At 57.4% G+C, this 10,686-nt stretch overlaps 7 protein-coding genes across 7 annotated transcripts in view; 4 read left to right on the top strand and 3 right to left on the bottom strand.

Annotated features, from left to right (window-relative positions):
• Positions 1-17: 17 nt before the first annotated feature.
• CHGG_05857 (uncharacterized protein) lies at positions 18-1,095 on the top strand (the record flags this gene model as incomplete). The annotated part of the gene is made up of 2 exons (XM_001221951.1): positions 18-836; positions 898-1,095. 2 exons carry the CDS (start codon positions 18-20, stop codon positions 1,093-1,095), a joined length of 1,017 nt encoding a protein of 338 aa, XP_001221952.1.
• A 662-nt stretch (positions 1,096-1,757) lies between these two features.
• On the top strand, positions 1,758-2,871 carry CHGG_05856 (uncharacterized protein; the record flags this gene model as incomplete). Its single annotated transcript, XM_001221950.1, has 2 exons — positions 1,758-2,359; positions 2,421-2,871. 2 exons carry the CDS (start codon positions 1,758-1,760, stop codon positions 2,869-2,871), a joined length of 1,053 nt encoding a protein of 350 aa, XP_001221951.1.
• A 492-nt stretch (positions 2,872-3,363) lies between these two features.
• On the top strand, positions 3,364-4,165 carry CHGG_05855 (40S ribosomal protein S15; the record flags this gene model as incomplete). The annotated part of the gene is made up of 4 exons (XM_001221949.1): positions 3,364-3,378; positions 3,498-3,574; positions 3,742-4,038; positions 4,096-4,165. The coding sequence occupies 4 exons, from the start codon at positions 3,364-3,366 to the stop codon at positions 4,163-4,165; spliced, it is 459 nt and encodes a 152-aa protein (XP_001221950.1).
• Positions 4,166-4,553: 388 nt separating this feature from the next.
• On the bottom strand, positions 4,554-5,839 carry CHGG_05854 (uncharacterized protein; the record flags this gene model as incomplete). The annotated part of the gene is made up of 2 exons (XM_001221948.1): positions 4,554-5,531; positions 5,804-5,839. 2 exons carry the CDS (start codon positions 5,837-5,839, stop codon positions 4,554-4,556), a joined length of 1,014 nt encoding a protein of 337 aa, XP_001221949.1.
• Positions 5,840-6,165: 326 nt separating this feature from the next.
• On the bottom strand, positions 6,166-7,112 carry CHGG_05853 (uncharacterized protein; the record flags this gene model as incomplete). Its single annotated transcript, XM_001221947.1, has 3 exons — positions 6,166-6,322; positions 6,646-6,887; positions 6,975-7,112. The coding sequence occupies 3 exons, from the start codon at positions 7,110-7,112 to the stop codon at positions 6,166-6,168; spliced, it is 537 nt and encodes a 178-aa protein (XP_001221948.1).
• Positions 7,113-7,788: 676 nt separating this feature from the next.
• CHGG_05852 (uncharacterized protein) lies at positions 7,789-9,165 on the top strand (the record flags this gene model as incomplete). Its single annotated transcript, XM_001221946.1, has 1 exon — positions 7,789-9,165. One exon carries the CDS (start codon positions 7,789-7,791, stop codon positions 9,163-9,165), a length of 1,377 nt encoding a protein of 458 aa, XP_001221947.1.
• A 1,038-nt stretch (positions 9,166-10,203) lies between these two features.
• Positions 10,204-10,686, bottom strand: part of CHGG_05851 (uncharacterized protein) — a gene marked incomplete at both ends in the record, with an annotated part of 1,872 nt that continues 1,389 nt past the window's right edge. Inside the window, one exon of the mRNA XM_001221945.1 lies at positions 10,204-10,497. Within this exon, the coding sequence (XP_001221946.1) occupies positions 10,204-10,497 (294 nt within the window). The remainder of the gene's footprint in view (positions 10,498-10,686) is intronic.

Here is a 10,686-nt window from a genome sequence, read left to right as displayed (position 1 = left end):
CCTCCACCCCGCTCGATATGCACCGCGCCGTAGGCGGCCTCTACCTCAACGACACCAGCCCCACCAACCCCTTCATCATGGGCAGCACCTTCGGCGGCACCGTCATCGCCCTGGGGGGAGACTCCACCTCTACCCCATCCCACAACCTCGCCGTCGGCGACCGCGTCGTCGGCTTCGTGCAGGACGGCGACCCCCGCGAGGCCGGCTTCCAGGAGTACGCCACCGTGCCCGTGTGGCGGGTCAGTCGCGTGCCGGAGGAGATGGGGCTAGAGGCGGCGGTCACGGTGCCGGCGAATTTGGTCACCGCCGTGTATACGGTGGCGGTGGAGTTGGGGTTGGAGCTGCCGTGGCCGGTGGAAAAGGGGGTGGAGAGGAAGGATGGGGGGGAGGTGGTGTTGGTGTGGGGGGCGGCGAGTAGCGTGGGCATGTATGTGTTGCAGGTATTGCGGTTTTGGGGGTATCGGAATGTGTTGGCGGTGGCGGCGGGGAAGCATCATGAGGTTTTGAGGGGGATGGGCGCGAGGAGGTGTTTTGATTATCGCGAGGGGGATGTGGTGGGGGAGATTGAGCGGTATCTGGACCTCGAGGGGCGTGAGGAGGGCAGGCCGAGGGTGCCGTATATTGTGGACTGCATCGGTTCGCGGGAGGGGACGCTGCGGCCGTTGACCAAGATCGCGGAGAAGGGGAGCAGGGTGGCCGTCATGTTGCCTGTGATCAACGTCCACGCGGGAGGGGACCGGAAGCCAGAGCTTGAGATGGATGTGAGCAAGGCGTTGCCTGGGCAATGGAAGGACGGGGTTGACCTAAAGGGTGTCAGGACACTTCTTTATCATGAGGTATGTTGAGTGAGAGAAGCTCAGTGCCTGCGGACGGCTAGCTAACTCCGGAACCGGACAGAACGAGTTCTTCAAGAACCATCTGCAGCCAGAGATCATCCCCGCCTTGCTGGAACAAGGAGTGGTTCAGCCCAACAAGCAGCGGGTTGTGGAGGGGAAGACGTTGCTCGAACGCGCGCAGAAAGCGCTTGATTTGCTAAAGGATCAAGCTGTCTCAGGAGAGAAGCTTGTGTGGAGGGTAGCAGATGGAGAGATCTAATCGGAGGGTGAAGTCCAGGAGTCATGAATATTACCCCAGGTCGATGTGGTGCGGCTGGCTACATATTGTTGGAAAAGAAATCTCATTAATGTCTAAAGAAGTCTCCTAAACTATTTCATGCCAAGAGCTTTGCCGACGTTGAAGTCAGTTAATTGCGTGTATGTCAACCTTGTTGCTTCATAGCTACACAACTGAGGTACTCGAGATATCCAGCGCCAGAACACAAAACGTGGGCAGTTACCAAACCTGTGGTTGGGGTCAGAGCCAGCCTGGAGCCTGGTAACCGATCTGATGTTACTTCCGGAAGAAGATGAGCCGAGTAGCTTGTGTGATTGGTGGTAGATTCGGTTTCTTGAAACGCGCCATTCTCCTTCTGCCAGCTTGATATCCTACCCTTGTAATACCCGTATAAATGGGACGTTCTCGGCATTTCTCCAGATTGCTCGAGATAGGTGCGGAAACATGTACGGCCAAGACCCACCATCTGACAGCTTGTTCGCGGAGACCGGTCCCCATTGGGAACCATATTGTAGTAGTCAAGGTAGCTTTGTTTCACCACAGCCATGTAAATAGCTCTTGTGATTCCCTCAACCCGGATCTCCGTTCCATCCTTGGTGAGCCTCGAACCTGTCGCTCGATCCGGTACACTCGTCACAGACACCATGATGCTCACGCGCTTCGTGGCCGCACTCCTTGGCCTCTCCGCTGCGGACGCCGCCCTTACCTACAAAGGCGTGGACTGGTCCTCGGTGGTGGTCGAGGAACGGGCCGGTGTCTCGTACAAGAACGTCAACGGCAACGCTCAGCCGCTAGAGAAGATCTTCGCAGACAATGGCGTCAACACGGTGCGCCAGCGAGTCTGGGTCAACCCGAGGGACGGCAACTACAACCTTGCCTACAATATCGCACTTGCAAAAAGGGCGAAGGCTGCTGGCCTGGGTGTGTACATCGACTTCCACTACAGCGACACATGGGCGGATCCTGCCCATCAAACCACCCCTTCGGGATGGCCGACCGACATTGACAACCTCTCCTGGAAGCTGTACAACTACACCCTGGATGCCGCGAACCAATTCCAGGCTGCTGGCGTGCAACCGAGCATCATGTCCATCGGAAATGAAATCACGCCTGGCCTGCTGTGGCCCACGGGCAAAACCAACAACTGGGGCAACATCGCTCGGTTGTTGCACTCGGCGGCCTGGGGTATCAAAGATTCGACACTCAACCCCAAGCCGAAGATCATGGTTCATCTTGACAACGGATGGTGAGTGGAGCCTTGACTACGCGGAAAGGTCGCTGAGCCGAGATGCTGATGAGATAAATAGGAACTGGGAAACCCAAAAGTGGTGGTACACAAATGTCCTGCAACAGGGGACATTCGTGTCGTCCGACTTCGACATGATGGGCGTCTCGTTCTACCCGTTCTACTCGGCCTCGGCGAGCCTAAGCGCGTTGAAGACGAGCTTGACCAACATGGCCCAGACGTGGAACAAGGATGTTGCCGTCGTCGAGACCAACTGGCCAACATCCTGCCCCAACCCCAAGTACAGCTTCCCCTCCGACGTTAAGAATATCCCCTTCTCGGCAGCGGGACAGTCGACGTACGTCACTAACGTGGCCAATGTGGTGTCTTCGGTGAGCCGCGGGGTTGGATTGTTCTACTGGGAGCCCGCGTGGATTCACAATGCAAACCTGGGCTCATCGTGTGCCGACAACACCATGTTCTCGCCATCCGGGCAGGCCTTGTCAAGTCTGTCCGTTTTCAAGCAGATTTAGGTGCGGGCAAGAGCCTGGGCAATTGGCCAAGCGTAGAACGTTCAATTATGCATAATAACTAAAAAAAAAAAAAAGAAAAAAAAAAAAAAAAAAGTACAATGCGTTCTTCTACCGAATGTTATCATGTCGTCGTGGAATTTGAGACCCCTCCAAATGAATGTTGAAAACACTGGCGGGGTTGAGTGAGAGCAGCAACCAGTTCCCAAGCCTTGCCAAGGTCCCATCTCCCGACCTAATGAGCTAATCAACCAGCCACATCAAGCCACCGCGCACAGCCACTCGCACCAATCACAGCACAACCGACCCCCGAGGGCACAGAACCCTACGAATTTTTGTGAGTGGAGTCCCAAGCCGCCAGCGACCCAACCATCCACGCAGCCTAGGAAACCGCCCGCAGTCAAATCCACCCCATCATCGCGACAACTAGAATTTCGCTCTTCGATACCAGGACTATCGAGCAGCGAAATCCGTGATCACCGACAAACCGCAATCATGGCTGACGAATACGTACGTCCTCCCTTCCTCGCCTTTGCCCGATATTTCGATGCATAATCCGCCACGGCCCTTCCAAACTCGCCAAACTCCTCAACATTGAAGGGACGTTCAGCTAATGGCGCGAACAACAGAATGCCGAGGCTGCGGCCGAGATGAAGAAGAAGAGAACCTTCCGCAAGTTCTCGTACCGTGGTGTCGACCTCGAAGCGTAGGTACCACCCTTCCCGCTTTTCAACAGCACACACTTTTGGCGCGATTGGGGCGTGGCTTCGAAACGTGCATGGGGCGGGATATGGAGGGGAGGGGAATTCTCGAAATTCAGCAACGATGAATGGCGGAATGGGACACATATCGCTGACACGGTTGTCTGCACAGTCTCCTCGACCTTGGCTCCGATGAGCTGCGCGATATCGTCCACGCGCGTGCCCGGAGAAAGATCAACCGCGGTCTCAAGCGCCGCCCCATGGGCCTGATCAAGAAGCTGCGCAAGGCCAAGCAGGAGGCCAAGCCCAACGAGAAGCCCGATCTCGTCAAGACGCACCTCCGTGACATGATTGTCGTCCCCGAGATGATCGGCAGCGTCGTCGGCATCTACTCCGGCAAGGAGTTCAACCAGGTGGAGATCAAGCCTGAGATGGTTGGCCACTACCTCGCCGAATTCTCGATCTCATAGTACGTCCCCTCTACCCCTACCTGCAGAAGTCATGCAGACGGCTGACCCCCTCGCAGCAAGCCCGTCAAGCACGGTCGTCCAGGTATCGGTGCCACGCACTCTTCTCGTTTCATTCCTCTGAAGTAAGGCGCTGGGATATGGGTGGTTCTTGCATTCAGTCAATCATGGATTCGGCGAACGGGACACGGTTCTGCTCACGGGCATTGTTGAGTGGCATGTCGACGCTCTATCTGGAGGGATCACGAGATAGTACACAGAGCAATTCGAGTGCTGCATTCGGTCCTACGGCGATGACTCAAAAATTACGGGATGATGTTACGCGGGAACAAGAGCTCGAGATCAGGATGCTGCTGTGACCGGTGTGGTCTGATATACCCTTGTCCTTAGCGACTTTTAGCAGTGCCCGAGACCAGTGCGCGCGTTGTCTTGGCTCATACGCATCAAAGTTGGAGTGATCAACAAGCCGAACTACCTAATTGATTACCAGGGTGATTCGAGGATACCAGAGGCCGTCTCATAGCATGTTACAGATCGAGCTCAGCCCGCCCTCCCGGCAGGTGTCGCACTCACAAACGAAGCCCTTCTCCCGCTTGCCGTAGTCCCACGTCAGCTGCTCCCCTTCGCGGATATCCCGGCGCGCTTGCACGCAGATATGACGCGGCTTGACAAAGTGCGCCAGCCCCGACGGGCCGATGCGCCAGGAGCAGTTCGGCCCGGGCTCGTTCTTATTCTTGTCCCTGCCCAGGGAAGAAGAAGCACAAACAGAGCTCGAGAACGTGGGGCCGGGGGTGCAGCAGTGGTTGATCAGCGACCCAAGGAGGTAGACGCAGGCCTGTCTCGTCGAAGCGGCGCCGGTCATTCCGTTCCCAAGCCCTCCTTCCCCCCCATTCCCAACCGCAGCAGACCCCGAACCCCCGCCCGGCGGGACTTGAAAGGCGTAGTGCTTGAAGAAATCCAGGCACGCCTCGCGGGCGTCCACCTCCGACACACTCCCACCCATCCTCAACCTGGCAGTATACGCCTCATACTCACGCTGCGTGACTTCCGCCCCGGCAAACTGCGGCCTCCCCCCCTCGCCACCAGCACCACCATCCACAACCAGATTCATCCCCATCCCCTCCCCCCCCTCACCCTCACCACCACCCCCACCCCCACCATCCCCATCCACCACACCCAAAATCCCAATCGGCAACTCCCACTCCACGCCCCGGACCCCAAACCTCCCCGCCAACCCGGGAAACGCCACGGCCATCACATGGCGATGCTGCGCGAGCGCGGCGCGGCACGCCGCCACCTGGGAGGCGACCAGGGCGCGGTCGGCGGCGAAGGCCTCGTTGAACAGCGCCGTCAGCAGCGGCGCCTCGTGGAAGACCAGCTCGTCGCGGGCCAGATCGCGCGCCGCGAAGAGGCCGTAGCCGACGGTGGGGCTGATGAGGCGGATGCGCACCGCGGGCAGGGCGCGCGGCGGCGGGCGGAGGAGATGTCGTGGGGCCTGGAAAGGAGGGGAGGAGGGGGGGTTAGTTTGGGGGGGCGTTTCTGGTTGGGTTGGGTGAGGTTTTGGCGGGAGGGAGGGAGGGAGGGGGGAAAAGGTTATGTTTATGTTGTTGGTTGGGAATGTTGTGTTTGGGAGGTTGGAACGTGGGGCAACGCAACCGGGATAGTGAGGTCATAAGATACCAACTGGACCAATTGAGTCGAGTGCTGGATTGGGGAACAAGACGATTATGAATTACATGCCTTTGCTTGCTTGGAGGCGTCGAATACTTCAGTTTGGGCAGCTTCCCCCGGAGGGCTCGCCATGCTGGTGTCAACTGCGCTTTCGAGTGTTGGATCGCAGTCGCGTGATTGAGGCTCGCATGGGCGCGGAATTCACGGTGGACGTGGTAATTATTGGTATAAGCCAGAGGCGGCCTCTGAATGCAACATGTATTGCTGGCAAATGAAGGAAGGGACACAGGACTGCAGGACACTGAAATGACAAAGTTTCAGGAAGGAGGGTTGGGTTGTGGAACTGTGGTTGCCTCGTGTCTAAGGTAAGGTACGGGTGCGGTATGTACAGGTAAGGCACGTGTACCACAACGTATGGGTATTTTGAGACAAGAGAAAAGCCTGGCTGTCGTGTTTCGCTACTCAGAGGCCGCCGACGCAGCCGCCGCCGCCGCTAGCTTCTTTGCCTTGCGCGCCTCGTCTTCGTGGTGCTGCTTCTGGTAGTGGGCAACTACCTTGTTAATGTTCGGGTAGTGTCCGGCTGGGACATTAAAGGGCGAGCCGTGTGTGAATACCCTGTCACGTGGTCAGCATCGTTACACTGATTACAGTTCCCGTTGACCCCGGTCGTGATAGCTGCCTATTGAGGCCCTGGCTGTGAAAATGCTAGGGAATCCTCAAGGAACAAGTCGAGGGAGCAACGTGCCCTCGACGGAGGCGAGTAGTCCGTGGAGACGGCCTGAAAAGGATGGACGCAAGAGTGCCTCCCCCAACCAAGCTGAACCCGACGAAACCAACCCAGCACTTAACCGACCCCCAATCAAAAGCACACCCTCAACTAGGCACACCCTAACTATCCTATTCCTCCAAATTCTAGGTATGTAGGAATCGTCACGTACTCAGGGTAGGACAGCTCGTGGTACGTGCTCCGGTCAGCCGTGTAGAGGAGGTGCTTGTCGCGAGCCGCCTGCTGGAGGGCCGCCGACATCAGGTGGTTCTTCGTTTCCCACTCTGTGCCGTAGTTCGAGACCTTCTGAACCCACTTGTGCAGGGCCGAGAGCTCGCCGTTCTCGCCAGGGCGCGAGATTTGGTAAACGAAGACGGTGCCGACGAACGTGCCCATGGCGATGAAGAATCCAGGCTATTCCGCCGTTAGCTCCTAGTTCCTTATTCGCACCCGTCCATGTGGAGCTCCAATAGCAGCTTCTAAGCTTCGCTGGCAACCTACTCCGAGTGATTCCTCGACGGTGTGGGGGGCGGCGTGGCCATGGCTCGAGGCGTACGACCTGGTGTTCTGGGCGGCGATGGGCCGGGCTGTCCGGGCCTGCCTGGCAAGCTGTGCTGCCCTCTGCCTAAGTGCCGACATGGCTGCAGTTTGTGGTCGTCGCCGGGATGCTCGCGGTCAATCGATGGTGGGGGGATGACGGTTGTCGAGGCCGACGGGTCGCCTCTCCTTGCGGTGTTATCGGTTGGCGCTCTCAAAAATCTGAAAATAGCAGCCGGCACTCGAGGACTGAGGGCGGCAATTCGTCGTTGCGTCGCTTCTCTAGAGACGAAGCCGCAAATGGGTGTGCTGTGAGCGACTAATTGCCAATAACCTTGTTCGTGATGCTGTTGCGGAGCTTGGCACAGGCAGGCCGTGGGAGGTTTAGCACGTGACTTGAAGCTTGGCCAACAAGCGCGATCAAGCGCTTACCAGCCAATCAACAACTGCCCCGTAAATTACAGATTGAGTTTCGCGCCTCCTTGTTCTTGATCGAATCAGGACTTGAGGAAGGAGGCAAAGTCGGCTTCAACAAGTCAATCTGGCCTTTCTTTCAACTTCTGTCCCTGAGTCATTGCGGGGATCAGGGAATGAGCTTGAAGGCAAAAGGACATGGTGTTTTGTTAAATGCCTGAAGATTTAAGATATTTAACGATCCTTTGAAGGAAGTCGTTTTACGTTTTTAACACAATTCGACTTACAGGGTCACATCGACAGCCATTCATTCACCTTCACAAGTGGCTTCATCTTCATCCTAGCACAACACACAACCGACAGGATGGCCAGATTTCGGTTAAAGATGCTACCTATCAATCTCGTTGCACTCATAGGCCTCATGGCCTGGGGGACATCAGCCTCATCAGCCTCCGCCGAGTCCGCTCCTTCACCCTCAGCGGATGTCGAACTCATCTGCCACACCGACAATCCGGCAGAGTGCTACCCGAAGGTCTTCCAGGCAACCGACGAGTTTCAAATAGTCCGCCCGGATCAGGACCTCCCAATAGGCCTTCACGTCCGGCTCAACGTCTATACGGGCCTCAAGGAGGCCAAGATCAACGTCCCCGACGAGCACGACCCGTCATTAGAAGGCTTACCCGTTGACTCGTCCGTGGTGATTGTCGAGCGGGATGAGGCCGAGGAGAAGCTCAAACCCGCGCCCAACGCACCCGCCTACGAGCCGGTGGGGGCCGTCAAGAAGCCCAAATCCGCCGACGCGGGCGAGGGCAGCGCGTTCTACAAGTCCCTGACCATCCTCAAGAAGGGCCTGGACATCGACGGGGCGCTGGAGATGCTCGAGGACATCTCACACGACATCTACTACGGGCTCAAGATCGCCGAGGACTACGAAACGGTGCACGAGCTCTTCTGCCTGTCCACCGCCCCTCTCTCATCCCCGTCCACAGACGACGACGACAACAAAGTCGCCACCACCCTCCGCCGAGCCCGCCTCGCCGCGCTCACCCTCTCCTCCACGCTCCAAAACAACCCCACCGCCCTCGCCTCCATCGAGACGCACTGGCCCAAGCTCGCCCCCTCCCTCTGCGGCAGCGGCAGCAGCAACAGCGGCCGCACCACCCCCCTCTCCACCAACATCTTCACCCTCCTCCCCACCCCATCCTCATCATCATCCTCATCCTCATCCTCATCCTCATCCTCCCCCCTCACCAAAGCCCGCATCTCCCTCCTCAAAGGGCTGCTCAAATCCCCGCTCTTCCGCGCCGCCTCCCTCTCCAACACCAACACCAACAACAACGGCGCCTCCTACATCCTCCGCATCCTCACCACCACCACCAACCCAGCCACCCAGCCAGAAGACAAAGAGGAGTGGGCCCAAACCCAGCGCCGCGCCGCGCTCCTCCTCCTCGACACCTTCCTCGACAGCGACATGGGCGCGGCGGTGGGGGAATGGCCGCCGGCGGGGCGGGCACAGCTCAAGGACGGGGAGTGCGCGGCGCTGTTTGGTGTGGATGGGGGTGATGGGGGTGAGAAGGGCGAGGGGCGCGAGGAGGAGTGCGTGGACTGGTTGGTGAAGGGGTTGAGTGAGAAGTATAGGAAGGATAAGGGGCATTGGAGCCATGAGCTGTGGCGGGGGATTAAGGGGCGGGATCGTGGTGCTGGGGGGAAGAAGAAGGTGGGGGAGAAGGTGGATTTGTGAGATTGAGTGTGAACTTGTTTTGTTATTAGAGTTATGTGTATGTTTTTAGCAGAAGAGGTGTCGTATACCCTGTGTAGGATTGGATAGACAAACAAACACGCATGGCTTCACAGTTTCATGTATTAATTAAGTTCCTTTTATTTTTGCTCAAGCTCTCGGTTGTTTTGCTAACGTAGTGTATATCTGAGCTTTTCGCTCGTATCGTAAAATCGCGGGCTGTGTTGAGTGGACTGGCTGAAAACCTACAGCTTTAAAAGTTGTCTCAGACCCTCGACCCTCGTACCTCCAGCGACTCGTACCAAAAGGCGGTCTAAACTTCCAGACACCAACTGCCAACAGCACGGTCTTGCAGACTGTTTTATGCACGACATACTAGGTCCCCGAAATGTGACAACGCGCTTCACCGCCTTGCTGGGGAGAGCAAAAAGCATGGAAAACAGCTGCGGTTTGAGGACCTGCTAGCATCAGCCATCGGGCGATCCCCTCCGCCGCGTCACACTTGTGTCACAACACTTGTGGCTGCAAATGTCCCGATAACGCGAACAACGGCACGGGAGGAGCCCAAAATTAAAAACCAATGAATGAATGCAGTTCCTATACGCTGCCCGACTGTCTCGCCCAATTTGCCCCTCTAAAGCACAAGGGCGGATATCGTCCAGCTCCGGTGAGGAAGGCTCTAACCACCCAGACTCCGAAGCCAAGAACCCACACCGACAATTTTAGGCGTCCGAATATAAGGAATAAAGCAGAAATTAAGCCCGTAAACCCGTAAGTTGAGATAATTGTACAACCACAGCGCCCAAGCCGCCCTCGACACTGTCGAGGCAACTCCGTAAACCAGATAAAACGGCGGTCAGACAAGATCGCAGAGCGTTTATAACGTGACGGATTGGGTTGCTCCCAGCTGGGGAGACACCCGTAGAAATCGAACTACTTCCTTCGCAGGTGTTTGCGAGCCAGGCGTCGGCGGCCGTGTTTCCGGCGGATTGACCCATGGGAGCAACGGTTGCCGCGACCACAAGGCTGGGGTGGAGAATCCTACTCGCTCGGCCTGACACCTGTGTTCCCGAAACCGCTCATATTCCAACCGGGGTACTTGGTCGTGTTGCCGTTGTTGTCCGAGGAGGGCGGTGGCGGAATCGGAGGCAGGCCATTGCTAGATCCACCGTTTGTGGCAGGCAGCTCCGCGTTAGCCCCCGTGTCCTCCTCGGGCTGCTCGTTCGAGGCCTCGGCGCCTGGCTTCTTGGGAATGACACCCTTGTCCTGAAGGTACTTGAGGGTCTCGACAATAGCGAGATCTTCCTGGTCCTTGTCATTGAGGGTGATGCGCTGCTGCAGGGGTGATACGGCCACCGTTCATCTCGCGTTCCCTCAGGGCGGCTTCGCGGACGGCGGGATCATGGACGAAGCGGCACTTGCCCCGCTTGCCACAGGTGCCCTCTGTAGAGAAATACTTGCAATGCTTAGTCGGATCCGCCTTCCTGGGTGGCGGGGGGGACGTTGCTGGGCTCTTGACGAGTC

The sequence above is a fragment of the Chaetomium globosum genome, genomic scaffold (assembly GCF_000143365.1).
Source record: "Chaetomium globosum CBS 148.51 scaffold_3 genomic scaffold, whole genome shotgun sequence".
NCBI lineage: Eukaryota > Fungi > Ascomycota > Sordariomycetes > Sordariales > Chaetomiaceae > Chaetomium > Chaetomium globosum.
This window is presented reverse-complemented; position numbering and strand designations above follow the sequence as displayed.